The following is a 24,893-nucleotide window of genomic DNA, read 5'->3' on the forward strand; positions in this document are numbered from 1 at the left end:
TGAGCAAATTCAATGAAAAGATATTTCTCATCAAATAACATAGAAAAAAGTAGAAGTAAAGCAGAAATTCACTGTTTCATGATGCGTACTTCTGTTAAAATATATAATTTATTTTCATATTTATGAAAATGTGACAAATGAGCTGACCCTTAAAAATGGAACTTTTTAACACTCACAGCACTTTTGACTTTTAGAAGGTCACTCACCTCTATAAGTCTATCTCCTGCCTTGAGTCTGCCGTCCTGGATGGCGGCCCCCCTGGGGAGGATGTTTTTCACATAAATTGGAGCTGAGCCACCTATTGTTACATCTCGGGAAGTGATGCTGAATCCCAAACCTTCTGTACCTAAACATATAACAACAACAAAAGAAGTAAATAAAATGAGATACCTTGAATTTCACAGGTGTATGGCACATAAAAGATTTGTTATTCTCTACCTAAACTTGACATTTTGTAGTGTTCACAGGGGCCTACATTGCTTTTAATACCATAAAGATTTTAATAGCTTTTTCAAAGTAGACTAAATTATGGAAGCTTTAAATGGTTTATACTTCAAAATTCTTTAATCTAAGAAGAAATGTGAATCTAGTCCAAGATAAATGAAAGGTAATATACAAATACCACAGCTAAATGTTTTAAACTGGCCTGAATGTTTCGTGTGAAATAAATTTAACTCTCCATGTGGAAAAAAATTCTAACACAATCCACAGTACCCCCAAAATCAATCATTATTGTGCAATACTGGTATCCAGATTTAAAGGGTAGGAGATGAAGCAAGGAAAGAGAAAATGATCAGGAGATGGAAAAGAAATAGGGAAAAGAGAAGTTTTACTAGATACAGATATCAGAACCTCCCCAAACTGTAATTACAACAATTTACTGACAGGACCTAGATTTGTTCACCTAAATCTCACCCTACATATTCTCGATCAATTATCAGTAAAATTTTTAAAATAAAATACAAAGGCAAATTATCCAGTGAAGACCCCATCTCTGATCATAGTTAGCAAGTCTACAGATCATGATATTATGTTTAAAAGTACTGAGGGGTGCCTGATGGCTCAGTTAGTTGCGTGTCTGACTTCGGCTCAGGTCATGCTCTCACGGCTCGTGAGTTCGAGCTCTGCACTGGGCTCTGTGCTTACAGCTCAGAGCCTGGAGACTGCTTCAGATTCTGTGTCTCTCTCTCTGCCCCTCCCTAGCTCATGCTTTGTCTCTCTCAAAAATCAATGAACATTAAAAAAATAATAAAATAAAATAAAATAAAATAAAATAAAATAAAATAAAATAAAATAAAATAAAATAAAAGTACTGAAATTAACAAGGCCTTTATAAATTACTGCAACATTCCATAGAATTTAAATTTTAGGTTCTTCAAGCAGCTTTCTTGATAGGCACTCATAAAGGCAATGCAGTGCAGAAAAAGGGTTATAGTTACTAGAATCAACAGAAAACAAGCCAAAATGAGCCAAGAAAAAATGTAAAGACTACAACAAATTTCTAATGAATCACACAATTTTTATAACACTTCTAATAATGATTAATTTCTACCTGAGCTTTTTAAATGTTTTATTAATGTTTATTCATTTTTTTGAGAGCAAGCGAGCAAGCGAGTTGGGGAGGAGCAGAGAGGGAGGGAGACACAGAATCCAAAGCAGGCTCCAGGCTCTGAGCTGTCAGCACAGAGCCCGATGTGGGACTCGGGCTCATTAACCGCAAGATCATGACCTGAGCCGAAGTCAGACACTTAACCGACTAAGCCACCCAGGCGCCCCTTTAATTTTTTTTTAATGTTTATTCATTTTTTTGTTTGAGAGACAGAAAGAGAACAAACAGGGGAGGGGAAAAGAGAGAGGGAGACATAGAATCCAAAGCAGGCTCCAGGCTCCAAGCTGTTAGCACAGAGCCTGATGCAGGGCTCGAACCAACAAACCGTGAGATCATGACCTGAGCCAAAGTCAGATGCGTAACCGAGCCACCCAGGCACCAAAACCAGAACTTTTTAAAGTTAGTCTGGGAGCACCCGGGTGGCTTAGTCAGTTAAGTGCCCAACTCTTGATTTTAGCTCAGGTCATGATCTCATGATTCCTGAGATGGAGCCTCACGTTGGGCTTTTCCCTGACAGTGTGGATCCTGCTTGGAATTGTCTCTCTCTCCCTGCCCCTTTCCTACTTGCACTTGCTGGCACACACTCTCTCTCTGTCTCAAAATAAATAAGGAAATATATTAAAACATTAAAAAATAAAAAGTTACTTTTTAGGATATTGGTTTCCATTTCAGTCAAAATGGTACTAGGAGAAATACTGCTCATGTGGGAAGAATAAAGAACTACATAAAGGTGAATAATCTGCAGAAGAATACACTAACTTGGTGCAACACTCAATACGGAACCATAAGCAAGAGTATAAATCTGTAAGTAAGTGATTTGAGTTAGTAATTGTGAATGAAAACGTGGCTTAAAGAAGAAACAAAGCTGAAATGAAGGGGAAAAAATTACATTCTGTTGTTATACCTGTAACAAAACCTACCCTACATGTTTTCAAGTTCTTATAAAACATTCATTTACATCAAGTCTGAAGTCACTTTAACAATGTGCCTGGACTGTTAATTTTTGAGTCTTACGTGCTGAAGACTTGAATGGCATCTTGTCTATATGAAATTTTCCTAATTATTCTTCTGGGATGTTTCCATATGTCTCTGGCTTTCATGAAACTCTAATGACTTGCAATAACATTTATTAAGAAAATTCTAAATTATTCTCCTTTCGCAATATTAATTTGTATGAACTATAAAGACTGACTGTTACATGAACCTCAATACTATTAAAATATCAGCAATAACCCCTAAATCTGTAAGCTAAAAGTCCAGGCAATGACCTTTAAAAGAAAGATAAATAGATATCAATTTTCATTTAGCAAAGCCAACAAAACATTTTGCACTGACTGAAACAGATTACTGACCTTCTCCTCTGACTTTATTAAAAAGCTAATTTCTACAAAAGAGCAGGGTACTTGAGAATGGCAAAATGGCAATAAATATTAAGAAATCATAATTACGGAAGCAAGTACATAAAGGGCTATCCTATTTTGTCATGTTATATGACAGGGTTCCTAAATTATGCCAAAGAATCATTAAAATGAAGGCCTGTCTTTTTAGTAAATAGAATTGAACTCAGTTTATGAAGAACTATCATTCAAAGCATGTCAGTTCACCTTGAACTGAGTTTAAAATTTAACACCGACACACCCTAAGTTTTTGATGGACTTCATCAAAAATGTTAAATGTAACAATCCTAATTGGTAAAAATCTTAGCAGCTGGCTACAATGAAAGCATGTTAAACTCTCATACAATCATTATTTTTAAAATATGTATTCAGCATTAATGGAAGAGAATCAGCTTTCTTCACTCTCATTTATCATAAGCGTAATTTATTTTTCAAATAAAATTATTTCTAACTATTGACAGAATACACAGTTGGTTTCAGCCTTTTGTCATACATTCTCACAGTAAATTTAAATGAAGATAGAGCCATGAGGCTCTATATCATTTAGAATCCTCAAAGTCAGAAAAACATTTCAAAGAAAACCATTGTTTCCATTTTTCTAATCTTGATGATTGAGTGCAGTCTTTCTCCATGTGTGTCAATGTAATCATATCTTTTTAAATGCTATTAAAATAAAACTGTTAATTTTTGTGTTCAAAGGAATGCTTCTTTTAGTGGCAAATAAACTTCACTTTATCTAAAAGTTCATATTGTTTCATAAGTTGTTAATATACAATTGTGTGAAAAACTGTAACTAACTAAACGAATATGCCTGTCAGTGTACAAGGGCAATGGTATTTATAAACTGATATCTTTATGACAAGAGCCAAGTAAAATATTTTCCCTTTGTTGAGAGATCCCAGGCAGAATTTTATCTTTTATACAATTCCATTTGTGTTTCTTAACCTGTTTTTGCTTAAAAAACAGGGCCTGTCATTTGAGTAGAGGAAAAGTAAGACAGGATCTGATATTTATCTCATTCAGGAATTAACAAAGCTAAACGGGGTTTATGCTGATATAACTCTGCATTTGTAAGAGGTTTCAAAGTGGAGTAAAGCTGTCAATTCCTGATCATGTCAACCAGGTATCTGGAGCTTAAAAGTCAGTAACCAGAAATAAGGAGTTTGTGGTTCACATAAAGTTCAATGAAAGAATATGATTAGAAAGGAAACAGGAATCTCAGAGTTTACAACCTTGTAAACCCTGCTCCAAATGGAAAGAAGAATGGTCTAAATGTCAGGATATGGAAAATGTTCTAGTAAGAATCTGCTGCCAACAGCCATGTGACTTAAGGAAATCACTCAATATTTCTTGGATTCATTTCCATCCGACTGTAGGAGTTGGTTGAGCTCACAAAAAGAAAAATATTCTTTATGACATCATTTTGAAAGACATGATTTAAAAATACATCAAAATGTCCAGCTAAAACGAATGATTAACAGCAAAAGTGTACCTTGGTGCCTCGAGGGGACAGTGTTTGGAAATCAGAAAATCAAGCCTACTAGTCAGCTCTGAGTGTTTGAGAAGAACAAAATGGAAAAGTATGCTTCCTATATAAAAAGATGCATAGACTACGGAATGGATACTTAAATAAATTAATAGATGTAAGATGTATGTAATAAAGAGTTGGCAAGGCTCATTAAAATTTCCCTTGTCACCCTAAGAAAGGGAAGTAGTTCAATATTCTGGAAAAGTAGGAGACAAGGAGCCAATGGAACTACCTGCTTGGTGAACCTACTTTCTACCACGAACCGCTACAGCTCCAAACCAATCAATCACTTGCCCTTGCCAAAATGATCGGGTTGAAATGGAGGAGCTCTAAAGTCTTCTTTGAGAGCTGTATCTGAGTATCGAAGGGGGTCATCTAAACAGGCAATTCCTCGTTATTGTTTTGGGTTTAATAGTAATATCCTGAAAGCAATTACCTCTGTTACCAAAAAGTTTCACTGCTACCTTCTTCACACAAGCTTACTTTTAAGACTTTATTCTCTGAACTTTGTATGTTAATTCTGAAATAGCAAAATGAACCTGAAAAGCATAAGAAATATAATTTTAAATATTTCTAAGTCATTATATCAGTTCTTTCACAGAATAATGGGTTGATTTTTAAAATAAATTCCATAAAACAAAACAAGGAGGTTCATACCTTTCTTCAGCTGGATGTTAAGCCTCTTGCCTATTTTTTTGGTGTTGTAACCACTGCTTACATTGGTACTAAATACATTTTGGGTTGCCGGAGCTGGAGCTGAGGGCGGTTTTCCGGAGGGGTGTGTGCTCTGAGGTAGTAGTCTGGGATGAGGGTCTATCTGCTCGGGCGGGTGGTTCAGTCGGGGTGTTCTCTGCAGGGCCTGAAGGCCTGCACCGTTCGCACTCCTGTTCTCGATATACTGGCTGTCCGGACTAAAGCGGCTTGAATAGTAATTGTTCTTCTCACTTTGGGATAGTTGTTCATACTGCTCTTTATTTGCTGCAGGAACCACATGGAACCAAATGATGGGGGTTCGCATAGCTTGGCGAAACATATGTTGTGCTCTGGGTTTGAGAAAGAATGGAAAATTAGCAAAAGGAGACTGGCAGACTAGGAGATATTATGAGCTTAATTAAGTACACTAATTAAGCAACAAGAACTGATAGACTTCGTTGAAACTGAAAAACAAAATTCTAATATCCCATTTATCAATCAAGTTTGTAAGCTCTGATAAAAGAATAGCTGTTTCTCCAAATATAAATTTCTCATTCTCAAACTAAAAATGACACAACTGTCTACAACTGCAGATAAAGTACTATAATCTCAATCACAAATCATCAAATAATAATTTTAAGCACAACAGAGGTGTTATACTTGCGATAGGAATAGAAATTAAATAGAATGTTGTCTCTATGATGTTATCCAATACATTTAAAAAATAAATCAAAGGGGATGACTTGAGTTTTTGAAGAAATGAATATACTTATAAATACACTTAGAAAACTATAGAGAGCAACTATCCATTATCAGCAAAATTAATTCAAGTCTGTGTATGCAAAGATCTCAAGAACACCGATGTGACTCAAAATATGAAAAGTTTTGGTCCCAGTGCAGCTCTGTCACCAGCCTGAGAAACTGCTCCAACTCTCACTGGTTCCCGACTCAGAACATACACCACGTCCTTCTGATTTCTGCTCTCTCCTGCCTTGTTTTTTATAAGACCTGGACAACTGTCACCTTTTTAATTGAACGAGGACTTGAATCAGGATAAAGAAAATCTGAGTGGACCACACTGTGCTCACAGGAGCTCTCTCCGCTTATCCATACGCAGAGTCACGATGTACAACAAAGTTGGAAATGTGAGTTAAAGGATAATAAAAACTAGCACACTGGCAAATTTTCCAAAAGGTGAGGAAGTAGAAAAATTGTGAAGTCAAAATCGGACCCACATTATTTTAAGAAGCACTCTATCAGTCAGAGGGCATTTTGAAATATAGTCTAATAGTAGTAATTACCTGGAGTTTGATTAAATTTTTCAAAGCTAGATAACGGCAGAAAATACTTCTCTCCAGGATAAGGACAGAGGCACAGACGTGGCTAGAAGCGTTTCAATGCACTACACTGTCTCGTGCCGAAAGCACGAAAGAACAGTAGAATAGCCGGCATACACTTACTGTTCAAATCTTCTATTTCGAAGGTCGCCATCATTAATCCTGACAATGCAATCATTCTCATGAAAAAGGTTTTCTTGTTCAGCTTTACCACCTTTCTCCAATCGTTTTACTAATAACCCCAGGGTTCTGGAACATTAAGAATGCAAATCATTACACATGTAATATTTCTACCACGCACAATGCCCTACTGCTTTAATGCTGGTACTATATTTACAAAGACTTCCTGATAAAGGAGTGCATTAAATCGTTATTAATATATTTGAAAATAACACCAACACAAAAAGTACAACGGTATAAATGATGTGTAGAAATGGATCCTTTCAATAAACGTAAGAAATTGTTTCCGGCTTGTCAGGATTATGTTTCCGAAACAAACCGTGTACTTCTCTCCACGCTTAGAAATGCTTCAAACAGAGCTCGCCTGATGGTTCAGTGGATATCGCAGTGTGGAACATAGATGAGCGTGTATTTGTGAATAGCTTTGGCTATTTCGGTTTTCTGTTTGAAGCCAGCCGGTACACTGCGGACGGCAAAGCCCATCTATCTCTCTGTGAAAGCGCAGGTAACGAAGAAAGGTGAACCTCACCACATTGTGCATTTGTGAAGAAAAATAGGAAAGTTTCTGTTCTTGGCATCTGAATCTGATAGTTCCTAATATTCTGAATTTCAAAATCTTGTTAGGTCTCCCAAATGCAACTAATTTGTTGCCACTATTTCCATTTGAAAACAAATAGGACAAAGCCAGTGGCAGCTCAAATAACATCAGTCACCTCTTAACATGGGCTCAAATGGCAGGTTGAAAAGAAAAGCCTGAATGAACTTAAAAGTTCTCCAAAGAGACCAATAGGGAGATAAAAAAGCAAAAATTATTAGTGTCACTTGGTCTAGAGCACTAATTTCTTGACTGACGGGAAGGACAGTCTAGATACCCTGGGACAAGAGGCAAACATTATACGGCAGAGTACAAGGAACATGAATCTTCACCTACTTCTGGTGCTGTGACTGACTTGATAGTTCACATAAATTATATATGATAATCATGTTAAAATTTTTATGAATCTTTGGCCTGTCCAAAGCTTGGGTCTTCTTTCATAATCCTAATATTTACAGATAATATCCATAGAGATACTAGAATTTAGAATCCTGCCAAAATTAAAGTTGAAGACACCACAGTTTTTAATAGCCTATATATATTCTATTGGAATATATTCTATTGGAAGATATAGATCTTTTTGCTGTGTCCTACACAAGCTTTCCAGGAAAAAAGCCAAATAGATAGCTTCCTCTTTTAAATGTTTACAGTAATTGTTGTTTGTTCTGTGGCCATTTATCTCGCTCCCCTACAATTGTTACTTATATATATACCCTATCTATCCTACTGGTACGTTGTAAGCTACTGGAAGATAGACAAGATGGGATTCATTCAGCAAGGCACACTCAAGCACCTAGCTGGTAGCAAGATCATTAATGAAGGAAAACTGAATGAGTTGAGCTGATACAAACAAGTCTCATGTTTCTAACAAACTTTTTGCAAAAGAGAATACAATCAAAGGGAAACTTAGATTCAGATTCTTTTTTTTTTTTCACGAAAATGTCATTTACACCAAATATATGATCGAACTGAAATAAATTGACTTAAAAACAAAAGTCCTTTTTCACTTGTTACTTTGCAGCTTAAACTTGTTTCTTTCATGAATATTTATTGAATCATACTTTAACTTCATTTTAATTTTTATTATTAAGTATATTACAGCATGTTTTACTATGGTCAAGTCTACTAACATGCAAAAATAATCAGAGGAGATAATATTTAAATTGTATTTTTCTTAATTTTTTGTAACGTTTATTTATTTCTGAAAGAAAGAGAGAAAGAGACAGAGCATGAGCAGGAGAGGGGCAGTGAGAGAGGGAGGCACTTCGAATCTGAAGCGGGCTCCAGGCTCTGAGCTGTCAGCACAGAGCCTGATGGGGGGCTCGAACTCACGAACCAGAGTAGGATGCTTAACTGACTAAGCCACCCAGGTACCCCAGAAGAGATAATATTTAAATTGCCTTTTGTAATTTTAACATTTGATGATTAGTACCTACTAGTGTAAGAGTCTAAAAAAAATCTTAGTGACTGATAAAAACATTATTACACAGGTAATTTTTGGTTACTTACTACCATATACTGGAATTAAACAAATACAAAAATTCTCTCGGCTCAAAGGTGAGAACAAAGTATACTGACATAGCCGTACAAGCACTTAACTGTCTGAGTCCTATGTGGAAGGAAGAGATTCCACAATATGCCACCAATAATTAGGTTATGTTAAAATGTCATCATGCCCATGATCTGTCTCCCCATACTTCCCTATTGTCTTAGTGTGTTTCTACGTGCAATTGACTAAGGCATTCCATGCAATTGATTGAGGTATTCTATGACAACACATTATTATTATTAAGATGTATCTATTATTCTGTTGAATGAGAGAAAATAATTTGAGAAATCAAATTAAATCAGTCATTGGTAGTATGAGAAGTAGAAAACATTTTGGCCACTTTACCATCAAAGCAACCATGTAAAAGGACAGCTTGAAGGAAACGATGACTCAGCCACCACAGCCAATCATAACATAACCAGATATGTGGTGCCACACCTGTTGCTAAATCTCTCTATAGACCAAGAAAGCTATTCCACAGTGCATGCATTCAGTGTGCAGTAAGAGTATGCCCTACCAAGCATCACTCCAGTTAGTTAATTAGTTTTTAATCGGTGAAATCATGAATGATTTTTCAATATGGTTACAATACTCCTGTAATCAAAAGTGACTAATAATAAAAAAAAAAGTGACTAATAATTATTAGGTTCTTATGTACTCTGAAATATGTTATATATTCTAAATAGCCCACATATTTTTAACGAAATATATCTATACACATATATAGACAGATTATGTTTAATGAAAATTGTTCAGCAGTTAACTATTATTGATGATTTGTTTAAATTTACAAATTTACCCCAGATAGATCCTTTCAGTATTTATGACAGTTTAAAATAACACAACTTGGAAATCTGTAATTTAATTCTACAAGTGGCATCACTATTTTTCACAATAGGTCTATGCATTTGTATTCATCTAAATAATCATTTTTCTTTTATAATCTACTCCCCACCCCACCCCACCCCCCAGCCGGGAATCACTCTAGAATAATAATTCAAAGTAAAAAAGCATGACATGCTTCATTTATTGAATGGCTTGTCTTTCTAAGTCCGCATATACAGCCTAATTCATCAGTAATCCTAATATACAGTAGAAAATGTTATAAATCATAAATAAATACACCATCACATTTACATGGAATATATAAACAGAAGTTTATTAAAAGAGGCTTTTACAATCCAGTTATTAAAATAGCCACAAAAATCTCAGAATCCTTTTTCTCGGCACTCAGGATTAGGATACTGATGAGGGCGGGGGGGGGGGGGGGGGCGGGGGCGGGGAGGATGAATTTCACCCTGAGTAACACAGCAAGTGATCAGGGAATCAATGGAACAGACTGAATTAAGGAGAAGTTAGTAGCCTGCTGATTTCTAAGTACTTGACCACACTATTAGAATCATTCTCTCCAAAAGAATGGATTAATTTAAAAGTAAAGTGGTATAATCTGCAAAATTATCTCATTTGCTTCACTAGGTGAAAATGATTACAAAAGGAATGGGAATGAACTATCAAAAAAAAAAAAAAAAGAAAACTTCACAAGAAAATTGAACTGATACCATAACAGCAAGACTGAGAATGAAAAGTACCCTCTGAAGGGAAATCATGGGTAAGTGATAACACTTTCATGTTCCTGAAACACATGAGAGCAAGCACGGAGATTTCCATACCTCCCACTTTCAATTTAAAGCCATCTCAAACTGTATCATTAAAAACACATGTTAGGTATATATTTTGCAAATTCAACCTGCAGCCAGTATTTGTTCTGAAGTGATGAAGAACTGACTGCCTATGGTGTTGTGGTTCCTGTAACACTTTTTAGAGAAAATACTCGAAGCTAACAAAATTCCGAGCATTTTGGTATGTCAGTGTGCTAGGACAGAGAATAGTTCTTCTTCTAGGAAGTCAGTACCAGAATTCCTTATTGGGGACAACCATTTTCCAGAAGTCACCTTGCACAAGAAAAAAAAAAAAATACATACATATATATATGAAGAAGAAGAGGGAAGAGAGGCAGCCAGGTGAGCTCTACTTGGAGGGATCAGTCCAGGAGCAGAATTGCCTAGGTGAGTTGTGCTGACAGACACAGAAGAAGAGACATGGTGGATGGATGAATGTGGCAGGCAGACTTATGAAGGCGTGTCTGTAGGGTTTAGGGGGACAGAAGCAGAGACTCCTGCACCTCGTGTGCAAATCTAATGTAAACCCTACTTGGCACATATGCTCTCTGAGCACATAGATTTTTTTTTTTTCCTGATAAATCTGAAACATCTCTAGGCCTACCCCCTTTTCCACTGTTTCCTATATATATTTTTTTAATTTGGGGGAAAAAAACACTATGTCCACTATGTACGAAACTCACTTCTGAATAACTTCCCTCCAATAAAAATATGCAAATACACAACTATTTCTTTAAGCCTATCCTCATGGCTCTTGAGCAATGTTTCTTACCATAAAGGGGGGGCAGTGCAAAGAAGAATACAGAAAGCAAAGCCATTGAAATGCAGCATGATTTGGGATGTATAATTAGAAATTTAACTGCTTAGATTATATTAAGGATTGCACCACTACATTTTCACAAGGTTCATTAGCCTAATTATGCACTTAATTAAAACAAACTCAGTCATACATGTTAACATTTTCAATTCTAAGTATAAATTACAACCAATGATAAAACTGAAAATAAGTAACAAAGGTTTTATTGACATCTAAATTGGCTAAGCAAGTCTGAGTTTTGCTTTGATAATGTAAACTCCCACAACTGCCACCCAGTTGTATGGTCATGATCATAATTCATCTTAACAAAAGCTGACACAGTATAAACACCACAACCATACTGAAGGCAGAGTGGGAGTATGCAGAATGGGATTCCATCAATAAGACCCTCTCAGTTCACTGAACACTAAACATGAGGGGCCAGAAATTATCTACATTTGATCCCTGAGAACCACAGCCATCTTCATAGCAGATACAAACAGAAGAAAGTTCAGAGAAGTTCCAAGTTTAAAAAACAAAATCTTTGCTTTTTAAATCTCTAATAGGTAAATAAAAATAGAGAAGTCTTTCAGCTTAGGGCAGAAATGACAAGCATCATACTTCTATATTTAAAGAAGCAAGATTTATCGAAATGTAAGCTATACTTTTCTACCTAAAACAAAGGTATTATTGTAATCCTTTATTAGAACAAGTAAGCCTACAGCTAAGAAAGCACAATTAAAAACTTTCAGATAAAAGCTACAGATTCAGTTCATGAAGTTACATTGTGTTTTCTCAGAAGTAATGAAAATTGAATACTCAAAGTTCAAGAGCATATTTCTTTGAAAAGTGATAATTTCAAAATTCTACCATGATCTGAAATATACACACCTTGCATAAAGCTTTCCTGACCTGAACTAGGTTCCATGAAATTCAAATTGGCTCTATTTCTTCATTAACATATATATACCCAATGAACTAAACTAGTATGTACAGTTGACCTATGAACAACGTGGAGTTAGGGGTGCTGATCCACAGCACAGTAAAAAAAATCTGCACATAAATTTGATTTTCCAAACGCATAACTACTAACAACCTACTACTGACCAAAGCCTTGCTGATAAGGTAAGTCAATTAGCACATATTTTGCATGTTATATGTACCGTATACTATATTCTTAAAGTAAACTAGAGAAAAGAATGTTAACAAGAAAATCATAAGAAAGACAAAAAACATTTACATACTGCACTGTACTTATAGTGGAAACAAATCCATAAATAAATGGACCTGCACAGTTCAAACCTGTGTTGCTCAAGGGTCAACTGTTTTTTGCAAATCTTGAATATATGACAGCAGTAATTCTCATCTTGGATTCAAAACAGAAGAAAAAAATGATCATTTTCTACTATTTCATACACTAATCAGCACCTATCTAAACAAACAGAATAATCAGCAATATGGAGGATATTCTAACGCACATGACAGGAAGATCAAAGGAAGATAAAATATCATTTTTATTAACTGTCACTGCCAAGTACTCTGCTAAATGTACTTTACATATATGGTGTAATTTGCATATATTTTCCTATTTAAGCCATACAAAGTCACTGGAGTGTCCATCCCTCAGATGTAAAGACTGACGCTAAACAAAGCTAACTTGCTCCCTTGCTAAAAGACAGAGCTGAATTCTGTCCCAGTATCTCTGGCCTTAAAAGTCGAACAGTTCCGAACAACTCCTCTGCCAAAAACATAAAGATAACATGTGGTCAAGTTAGTCACTGATTGACAGAAAGGTAACACAGCATTTCTAACTAGAAATTCTGAAAAAGAAACAAACTTCTTGTTTTTGATGTATTATAAAGCAAAAAGTCCAGGGGAAAAAGTCATGAAGAAAAACTTTAATGCAGTAATTGAAAGGAGAGTATAGACCCTTCACCTGATACTGTAAATATTAAATTGAAGATAAATGGTTGAAAAAAATTCATCTATAAAAAGTGAATGATTAATAAGGCAATGCCAGCAGGAGCCATTTGCAGAAAGCTAGAAACATACAGAGACGCACACAGACACACATACTCTTCCTCCTTCCCTCCCTGTCTTACCAAGGAAGGGCTGCTTTTCCAAAACTAGATTTTTCCTTTAAGTCTCAGGATTGACAATCAAATAAACGAAGAAGAGTCCTGTGAGTACTTATTACTAATTGGAAGATGTTAAATGAGTTTGTTTTTTTAATTTGCTGCCTTCTGGGAATTCCTGAGAATTAGGGGTGTGTGTTGGTAGTTAATAACATAGAGTTACAATAGAAAGACCTTCTTATCTACCAGTAAGTGGCAATGAAATTTTGGGCTCTTGTCTCCCTCTCCAAATATTATGAATAGGAAACAGAGGAGAAGGAATTTTAGATATGAAAAATATTAGAATCGAAACTCCATCATGGGGCACCTGGGTGGCTCAGTAGGATAAAAGTCTGACTCTTGGTTTCAGTTCAAGTATCATGAGTTCAAGGCCCCACATCAGGATCTGAGCTGACAGCACTGAGCCTGCTTCGGATTCTCTCTCTCTCCCACTCTCTCTGCCCCTATCCCACTTCTGTGAGTGCACTCACACATGTTCTCTCTCTCTCTCTCTCTCTCTCAAAATAAATAAATAAATTTTAAAAAAGAAAGAAAGAAAGAAAGAAAGAAAGAAAGAAAGAAAGAAAGAAAGAAAGAAAGAAAGAAAATGAAAGAAAAGAAAGAAAACAAAAGAAAGAAAAAAAAGAAGAAAGAGAAAGAGAAAGAGAAAGAGAAAGAGAAAAGAGAAAGAGAAAGAGAAAGAGAAAGAGAAAGAGAAAGAGAAAGAGAAAGAGAAACTCCATGATGGCGGGCATTTTTGTCAAATTATGGCCCACAAGCCAACATTAAGACTAAGCCTGCCATCTGTTTTTGTAAATGCAGCTTTAGTGGAACATAGCCACACTCATTTAGTTATATATTGCCTATGGTTGCTTTCATGCTACAATGACAGAATCGAATGCTTGCAGTGGAAACTCAGGTGACCCATAATGCAAAAACATTGAATATCTGACCCTGTAAAGGTTTTGCCAAGCCTTGATCTTCCCTCCACCTAGAAACAAGAACACTGCCTGGTAGATACCAGATCTTAAAAAAAAAAAAAAAAAAAAAAAAAAAAAAGCGTGGTGGTGGGGAGAATCCAACAACTTCCTTGACAAAATAAGCACAACCATATAACTACTATTTGCAAAAGAAAAGGTACTGTGATAGAACACTCCAAAGACCACTGGCTTAATAATAACCAAGAATGTATATAAATGGGAAATATCCATTACAGAAAAGACCCAGAAAAACAGACTGCATTTTATCAAAAACAATATGCTTTGCCACACTTGTTTCCACAAGGGAAATGTTGTAGAATTTCCACTCTAAGTTAAACTGTAGAGTCCAAGTAAAAGAATAATTTTTTTTTTTAAATACAATCCTATTTCCTAAAAACCTTTAACAATGTCTCCATTATTTTTAGTGAATGAAGTCTCATAGGTCACTCATAAAGTGCTTTCTAACAATCCCTCCAGTGCTATCTTATAATACATTCTGTTTCAAATCCTTTACTCGTTAGTTCTTACCAAATCGTGCACATGTGTATGTAGCATCTTCCTTTCATATATTCTCTCCTTGGGAAAGAATATCTTTCCAGAATGTCACTAGAATAATTCCTATATTTTCTTCAAAGAACCGAGCAAGCTCCATTGCTTCACTGAAGGTTGACGACAGCATTCAATATTTCCATACTTCTGCTAAATCCCTATGGCACTTGTGCATATAGTTCTTTTGAAAATGTAGCATGGATTTTTTAATAAACACATTTTTCAGTTGGAATTTTAAGTCCCTTAAAACCAAATTTAAATCTTATAATTTCATAAACCCAACTTCTATAGTATATAATTTTTTTATCTTGCTTCTTAAATACCTAGCATTATCAGCCTCAGAAAAGCTCATTAACAACAATCAAGCCAGGATATTTCTCTATATCTACTATAGCAATGCCATAGCTAATATGGATAGTCACAGGTTCATACACACTTTTACTGTGTAAGCATTACTGAGTAATACCTATGGGTTAAGACCTAGGAATATAAAATATATAAAACACAGTTTTCTGCCAAAGGAAATGACAATTATTTGGCATAACCTTCGTGAAAATAGTAGCATGTGTGATTTAAATAAGAAAGTTATGTTTGACTTTTAAATCAGGAGGAAATCAAATTATATGTGTGAAGTTAAAATTGATTTCAAGGTAATGAAACTGTGTAAAGGAGCTCTGGATGGGAATCAGTTTATTTTATTTTTGAATAATTTACAAGATGATGACTAAAGTAAAACAGTATAACAGGGAAGGAAACAATCAACAAAACTCAGAGGCAAACTACGGACTGGGAAAAGATATTTGCAAATGACATACGATATAGGTTTAGTATCCAAAATCTATAAAGAACTGATCAAATTCAACCCTCAAAATATGAATAATCCAATTAAAAAGGTCAGAAGACATGAATAGATATTTTTCCAAAGAAGACATGCAGATGGCCAACAGACACATGAAAAGATGCTCAACATCGCTCATCATCAGGGAAATACAAATCAAAACTACAAAGAGGTATCACCTCACACCTGTCAGAACAGCTAAAATCAATGACACAAGAAACAACAGGTGTTGGCAAGCATGTGGAGAAAGGAGAACCTTCTTGCACTGTTGGTGGAAATGCAAACTGGTGCAGTCACTCTGGAAAACAATATGGAGGTTCCTCAGAAAGTTAAAAATAGAACTACCCTACTATCCAGAAATTGCATTTCTTAGTATTTATCCAAGGAATAAAAAAAATATGAATTCAAAAAGATACATGCATCCAATAGTTGTAGCAGCATTATCTACAATAGCCAAATAATGCAAACAGCCTAAGTGTCCACTGACTGATGAATGCATAAAGAAGATGTGGTTTATATGTACAATGAAAATGTTACTTAGCTATAAAAAAGGATCAAATCTTGCCGTTTGTAATGATATGGATGGAGACAGAGGGTATTATTCTAAGCAAAATAAGTCACAGAAAGACAAATACCATGTGATTTCACTCATATGTGTAATTTAAGAAACAAATGAGCAAAGAGAAAAGAAGAAGAAGAAGAAGAAGAAGAAGAAGAAGAAGAAGAAGAAGAAGAAGAAGAAGAGGAGGAGGAAGAAGAAGAGGAGGAGGAGGAGGAGGAGGAGGAGGAGGAGAGAGAAAGACAAGCCAAGAAACAGACTCTTAACTATAGAGAAAAAACTGATGGTTACCAGAGAGAAGGTGGGTGGGGAATGGGTTAAATAGGTGATGTGGATTTAGGAGTGCACTTGTGATGTATGGAAGTACTGAATCACTATATTATATACCTAAAACTAATATTAAACTGTAAACTGGAATTAAAAAAATAAATTTTAAAGAAAAAAGAAAAACAGAATCAAGGGGAAGATAAAACTGTCATTTCCATGCATCTATTTGTGTCTCTATCTAGGTACTGAAGAAGTGGTCAGGGGATGAGAAGCCATATGCCAAGTGTCACTGATGCCTCCAATCAAAAAACATCTTCCAGTTTTGCTCTAGAAAATAGTAGGCCTAGCAAGATCCTTATTCAAAAAACTTCATTATGCCTCAGGCCATAATAATACTTAAGTGGTTATAAAAATTTCTCTGATATTGACTTCACATTTTTTCCTGTTTTCCTGAATTATATTTTTACTTGAGATGTCCTACGTTGTGTGTTTTCTCTTTATGATATATAATTCACATCCTGCATTATTTCTTAGACTTTTTGGCTTTGAAATCTAAATCAGAAGGCAATACTGACAGATATGGGTCACTTTTACAAAAAGAAGTATTCAGGAAGTGTTCTTCAATTAGCTGTATCTTCAAAATTGAGAAGGCTCAAATAAGACTGGAATTTTGTACAAGTGAAATTATTCTTGGAAATTTCAACTTACATCCCATGAATATGTATTCTTTTATTCCCACTAGATACATGTGCAATTTCTTCACAAGTTCCACTTAATTTCTTCCTTTCTGCTACACTACATTGCTTAATTTGCCCTTTCAGCCACCATGGAGCTGATGTAGCTTCCTTTATAAGCTGTCATCACATTTGAAATCATCTTCTGCAACAAGCCAGCTTCAGTTACCTAATTCAGACAATTCCTCCTCTATCAATTCATGGAGTACCTATCATATATCAACATTTATCACATAATTACAATTGTGTGATTTGGGGCCATCACTCCATCTTGGTTGCAGATCCCTAGAGAAAGACTATGTCCTGTTCATCTTTGTGTCCTAGCACCTAACTCAGGAATTATCACACGGTAAATCCTTGGGAAGGTTTCTGATTGAATGAGAAGAATCTAAGTGTAAGCATTTCAGAGAACAAGGACCATGGGTGTCTTTGCCTCCTCAAGATTGATTTCTATGATTTTGAGCAGCCTGCCTGCATTTTCTCTCCCAATGAAAACCTAACTCTGAAGAACCATTACTATCAAGTCAATGAGTAAGCTTAAAAAAGCAACATTAAGTACTGAGAAAAGAACAAATATTTCTTTGTTCTTTGTTGTTTCCCAATATCAAAACTGGTAATGTCTAAGAAGAGTTTACAATTGTAGAATCTGATTTTCTTAATCTCTTTGTCCCTTATATAAGAAAGTTGCACAAGACAGTCTTTGTTAAATGCCAAATCAACCGAGATTAAAAATGACTCTGGGGGGGCATCTGGGGGGTGCAAGTGGTTAAGCAGCTGACTTTGGCTCAGGTCATCATCTCACAGCTCATAAGCTCAAGCATCACATCAAGCTCTGTGCTGACAGCTCATAGCCTGGAGCCTGCTTAAGATTCTGTGTCTTCCTCTCTCTCTCTCTCTCTCTCTCTCTCTCTCTCTCACTCTCTCTGCCCCTCCCCCATCTCTCTCTCTCTCTCTCTCTCTCTAATAAAAAAATAACATTTAAAAAATGTTAAAAATGACTCAGCTATAAAACAACTTTTAGTTCTGCAAAGGGATACTTGTCTACTTGAATGTGTTCTATATCTCTAAACACCATGGTAACCAGTGGATTTTGTGAAATTGCTTCCATTGAATTAATCTATACTACATTTACTTATCTATCTTGTTTTCCTTTTGCTCTAGGCTTTTCATCTATTTATTTTATCCTAATATCCTTTCACATTAAGGGAGGAAATGTGTAATAAATTACAGAAAATGGCATGTTTATAATTGAAATACTGGTTAAGTCTCATTTAAATGGGAGGGCAGGAAGCGGTTCAAGAAGACAGCATAGGAAGATCCCGAACTCACCTTCTTCCACAGATACCACACATGTACAGCTACACATGGAAGAGTTCTCTCAGAAAAGGACCTCAGAACCAGCTGAAGAGCTACTCCACAAGAAAGGACAAAAAGACCACACAGAGACATACTCTTGCCAAAACCCCCAACACAGTGACCCACAATTGGGAAAAAACTCAAAACACAAAATACAAATAAAAACATACATACATAAATCAGGACAAACCTACACACACACACACACACACACACAGCTTCTTCCTGAGGAGCAAGGGATTTGTGTTCGATGCTAGGTACCAAAACCCTCAGCGTCTAAAGCAGAGTGAGGAACCCCCAATATCTGCCTTTGAAAGCCACAGGAATTACATTAAGGAGAACCACAGGGCTATCAAGAACAAAGATTTCCCGATTAAAGGGCTCACATGTAGGACCCAGGTCACAAAACAGGAGTTTGAAAAAAGTCTAGACCACAGGTGAAAGAACTTTACTTGTTAAACTTAAAGTATCTACCAGAGGGGCAGAAGTCTGCTGGTATTCTCTCTAGGGACAGAATACTAGTGGATACCATTTTTATAAACTACTTCTACATTGCTAATGCCAGTATTGGCAGGTGCCATTTTTGTACCTCACTCTAACCAACTAACAGCTGTGGGAGAGCAACACCCCCTCCCCACTGGCCAGCACATCTAGGCATGGCAGATGAGCAGACTCATGCCTTCTGCCCCTGGACCCTGCCATATTGAACAGGCATGTGTTGTGTCCCTTGCACACCAGACTTGGGTGGGGTGGGAGGGTTGGGGTTCTGGACTCCATAGAACTGAATGTATTGGACAGACAGCTCAAAAGACAACCAAGAACAAGGGTAAGGTTAAATGTTAAGGTTCATCTCCTATACAGAGTCATTCACAAGCACAGGGAGATATAACTGTTTTACATAATACATAAAAACAAATACAGAGAATGAAGCAAAATGAGGAAACAGAGGAACATGTTCTAGATGAAAGAACAAGATAAAATCCAAGACAAAAACCTTAATGAAACAGGTAAGTAATTTATCTGAGAAAAAGTTCATAAAATGCTAAAGTCAGAAGAAAAATAGATCAACAGACTGAGAATTTCAACAAAGAGACAGAAAAATAAAAGCAAACACCAAACACACTTCACAGAGCTAAAGAATACAATAACTGCTCTGAAAAATTCACTAGATGGGATCAAAAGGAGGTTAGACAATACGGAAAAATGGATCTGTGATCTCGAAGTCAAGGCAGTGGAAATCACCCAAACACAAACAGAACTTCAAAAAGATAAACAAAAAGTTTAAATGAGAATAGATTCAAGGATCTGTGGGAAAATATCAAACATGCTACATTCATATTATATGAGTCCCAGAAAAAGAAAGAAAGAAAGAAAGAAAGAAAGAAAGAAAGAAAGAAAGAAAGAAAGAAAGAAAGAAAGAAAGAGGCAGAAACTTATTTGAAGAAACAATGGCTAAAAACTTCCCTAACCTAGAGAAGGAAAAAGACATCCAGGTCCAGGAAGCACAGAAAGTCCCAAACTACAGGACACAGAAAGACACACTAAAACACATTGTAATTATCAAATGTCAAAAGTTAAAGAGAGAATTTTAAAAGCAGCAAGAGAAAAATACCTAGGGAAACTGCAGATGACTACAAGATGACTTTTCAACAGAAACTCTGCAAGACAGAAGGAAGTGGCATGATATACTCAAAGTGTTGGGAAAAAACAAAAGCAACTTCCAACCAAGAATACTCTACCCAGCAAGGGTACTCCAAACTGAAGGAGACAAAGTTCGAGACAAGCAAAGGCTAATAAGGTAATTCATCACCACAAAACTGGCAATACAAAAGAATTGATAAACAGACTTCTTTAACCTCTGAACAAAAGGCCATAACTAGAAGTAAGAAAATATATGAAAGAAAAAATATCACACTGATAAAGCAAATATAGAGTAAGGTAGTAGATTAACCACTTATGAGGCTAGTATGAAAACAAAGTAGTAAAATCAACTGTAACTGCAATAATTAGATAAGGGATACGCAAAATAAAAAGCTGTAAAATACAATATCAAAAACATACAACACTGGGGATGGGTAGTAAAAATACAGTGCATTTGGAATGCCATCTAACTTAAATCACTATCAAAATAAATTGCTACACATACACAAACACATACACACACACTCATATATGAATATCATGATAACCATTAAACAAAATCTTAAAATACACACAAAAAAATGAGAATATCTAAACATAAAACTAAAAGAAAGTCATCAAACCACAAAGAAAGACAGCAAGCAGGAACAGAGAACTATAAAAACAACCAGAAAAAAAAACTAAACAAAATGGCAATAAGTACATATCTATCAATAATTACCTTAAGTGTAAATACTAAATCCTTCAATAAAAAGACATAGGGTGGCTAAATGGATAAAAAGAACAAGACCCAGGGGCGCCTAGGTGGCTGCCAGTTAAGCATCTGACTTCAGCTCTGGTTATGATTTCACAGTTTGTGAATTCAGGCCCTGCATCAGGCTCTGTGCTGACAACTCAGAGCCTGAACCTACTTCGAATTCTGTGTCTCCCTCTCTCTCTCTGCCCCTCTCCCATGTGCGCTCTGTGTCTCTCTCAAAAATAAACATTAAGAAAACAAGAGGAAGATGGCAGCACAGGAGGATGCTGGGCTCACCGCGTCCTGCTGATCACTTAGATTCCACCCACACCTGCCTAAATAACCCAGAAAACCGCCAGAAGACAAGCAGAATGGATTCTCTGGAGGCAAGCACAGACGAGAGGCCCACAGAAGAGGGTAGGAAGGGTGGAGAGGCAGTGCGCGCTACACGGACTGGGGACTGGCGTGAGGGAGCCAGGGAGGAGGGGCAGCCTGCCAGACAAGAAAAGCCCCTCCCCCGAGTCTGGCTTGCTAAAGCAGAGGGGCTGGACAGAGTGTGTTCTGACAGCAAGCTGGACTTAATATCTGGAAGGTTATAAGGTAACAGCTCTGCTCAGAGAGCAGGAGGGCTGGAGGACAAGGGGAGGGAGAGTTGTTGAGTCCCGGACGACAGAGCTCAGTTTGGCGGGGAAGAAAGGCTCTCGCCACCGCCATCTCCCTCGCCCATCCCCCAGCTAAAATCCCAAAGGGAACAAGTTCCTGTCAGGGAACTTGCTTGCACCGTGCAAACACCCAAACCTGTGCTTCTGCGGATCCATCCCTCCGGCGGCAGGTCTGACTCCCTCCCGGTGCCACAGGGCCCCTCCCAAAGCAGATCTCCGAAGGAAAAGTGAGCTGAGCCTGCCCCTCCCGCCCCTGTGCACCTTGCCAATCCACCCCAGCTAATACGCCAGATCCCCAGCACCACAAGCCTGGCAGTGTGCAAGTAGCCCAGATGAGCCACACCACCCCACAGTGAATTCCGCCCCAAGGAGAGGGGAAGAGAAGGTACACACCAGTCTGACTGTGGCCCCAGTGGTGGGCTGGGAGTAGACATCAGGTCTGACTGCAGCCCCCCCACCGACGTCAGTTATTCAAAACAGCATACGGGAAGTGCCCTGCAGTTCCACAACACTCCAGGGACTATCCAAAATGACGAAACGGAAGAATTCCCCTCAAAAGAAACTCTAGGAAATAGCGACAGCTAACGAACTGATCAAAAACGATTTAAACAATATAAAAGAAAGTGAATTTAGAATAATAGTCATAAAATTAATCGCTGGGCTTGAAAACAGTATAGAGGACAACAGAGAATCTATTGCTACAGAGATCAAGGGAATAAGGAACAGCCAGGAGGAACTAAAAATGCTATTAATGAGCTGCAAAATAAAATGGAGGCGACCACAGCTCGGATTGAAGAAGGCAGAGGAGAGAATAGGTGAACTAGAAGATAAAATTATGGAAAAAGAAGAATCTGAGAAAAAGAGAGATTAAAAAATCCAGGAGTATGAGGGGAAAATTAGAGAAATAAGTGATGCACTAAAGAGAAATAATGCACATAATTGGTATTCCAGAGGAGGAAGAGAGAGGGAAACGTGCTGAAAGTATACTTGAAGAAATAATAGCTGAGAACTTCCCTGATCGGGGGAAGGAAAAAGGCACTGAAATCCAAGAGGCACAGAGAATTCCCTTCAAACATAACTTAAATCGATCTTCTGTACGACATATCATAGTGAAACTGGCAAAATACAAGGATAAAGAGAAAATTCTAAAAGCAGCTAGGGATAAACGTGCTCTAACATATAAGGGAGACCGATAAGACTCATGAAAGATCTCTCTACTGAAACTTGGCAGGCCAGAAAGGAATGGCAGGAAACCTTCAATGTGATCAACAGAAAAAATATGCAGCTGAGAATCCTTTATCCAGCAAATCTGTCATTTAGAATAGAAGGAGAGATAAAGGTCTTCCCAAACAAACAAAAACTGAAGGAATTCATCACCACTAAACCAGCCCTACAAGAGATCCTAAGGGGGATCCTGTGAGACAAACTACCAGAGACATCGCTACAAGCATGAAACCTACAGTTATCACAATGACTCTAAACCCATATCTTTCTATAATAACACGGAATGTAAATGGACTAAATGCGCCAACCAAAAGACATAGGGTATCAGAATGGATAAAAAAAACAAGACCCATCTATTTGCTATCTACAAGAGACTCATTTTAGACCTGAGGACACCTTCAGATTGAGAGTGAGGGGATGGAGAACTATCTATCATGCTACTGGAAGTCAGAAAAAAAGCTGGAGTAGCCATACTTATATCAGACAAATGAGACTTTAAATTAAAGGCTGTAATAAGAGATGGAGAAGGGCATTATATAATAATTACAGGCTCTATCCATCAGGAAGACCTAACAATTATAAATGTCTATGCGCCGAATACGGGAGCCCCCAAATATAAAAAACAATTACTCACAAACATAGCAACCTTATTGATAAGAATGTGGTAATTGCAGGGGACGTTAATACTCCACTTACAACAATGGATAGATCATCTAGACACACGATAACTAAAAAAACAAGGGCCCTGAATGCTACACTGGATCAGATGGACTTGACAGATATATTTAGAACTCTGCATCCCAAAGCAACAGAATATACTTTCTTCTTGAGTGCACATGGAACATTCTCCAAGATAGATCACATGCAGGGTCACAAAACAGCCCTTCATAAGTATACAAGAATTGAGATCATACCATGCATACTTTCAGACCACAATACTATGAAACTTGAAATCAACCACAGGAAAAAGTCTGGAAAACCTCCAAAAGCATGGAGGTTAAAGAACACCCTACTAAAGAATGAATGGGTCAACCAGGCAATTAGAGAAGAAATTAAAAAATATATGGAAACAAACGAAAATGAAAATGAAACAAACGAAAATGAAAATACAACAATCCACATGCTTTGGGATGCAGCGAAGGCAGTACTAAGAGGAAACTACATTGCAACCCAGGCCTATCTCCAGAAACAAGAAAAATCCCAAATACAAAATCTAACAGCACACCTAAAGGAAATAGAAGCAGAACAGCAAAGACACCCTAAACCCAGCAGAAGAAGAGAAATAATAAAGATCAGAGCAGAAATAAACAATATAGAATCTAAAAAAACTATAGAGCAGATCAACGAAACCAAGAGTTGGTTTTCTGAAAAAATAAACAAAATTGACAAAACTCTAGCCAGGCTTCTCAAAAAGAAAAGGGAGATGACCCAAATGGATAAAATCATGAATGAAAATGGAATTATTACAACCAATCCCTCAGAGATACAAACAATTATCAGGGAATACTATGAAAAATTATATGCCAACAAATTGGACAACCTGGAAGAAATGGACAAATTCCTGAACACCCACACTCTTCCAAAACTCAATCAGGAGGAAATAGAAAGCTTGAATAGACCCATAACCAGCAAAGAAATTGAATCAGTTATGAAAAATCTCCCAACAAATAAAAGTCCAGAACGAGATGGCTTCCCTGGGTAATTCTACCAAACATTTAAAGCAGAGATAATACCTATCCTTCTCAAGCTATTCCAAAAAATAGAAAGGGAAGGAAAACTTCCAGACTCATTCTATGAAGCCAGTATTACTTTGATTGCTAAACTAGAGACCCAGTAAAAAAAAGAGAATTACAGGCCAATATCCCTGATG

The 24,893-nt window shown here is 36.8% G+C and overlaps 1 protein-coding gene across 22 annotated transcripts in view; it reads right to left on the reverse strand.

Moving 5' to 3' along the window:
* Nucleotides 1-24,893, reverse strand: part of PARD3 (par-3 family cell polarity regulator) — a 678,503-nt gene that overhangs the window by 264,601 nt on the left and 389,009 nt on the right. For all 22 annotated transcript variants that reach the window (XM_045061110.1, XM_023256519.2, XM_023256518.2 and 19 more), the window contains 3 exons: nt 6,688-6,813; nt 5,192-5,577; nt 207-346 (listed from right to left, as the gene is read on the reverse strand). In XM_045061110.1, coding sequence (XP_044917045.1) covers nt 207-346; nt 5,192-5,577; nt 6,688-6,813 — 652 coding nt within the window. The remainder of the gene's footprint in view (nt 1-206; nt 347-5,191; nt 5,578-6,687; nt 6,814-24,893) is intronic.

This window comes from Felis catus, chromosome B4 (genome assembly GCF_018350175.1).
Source record: "Felis catus isolate Fca126 chromosome B4, F.catus_Fca126_mat1.0, whole genome shotgun sequence".
In the NCBI taxonomy this organism is placed as follows: Eukaryota; Metazoa; Chordata; class Mammalia; order Carnivora; family Felidae; genus Felis; species Felis catus.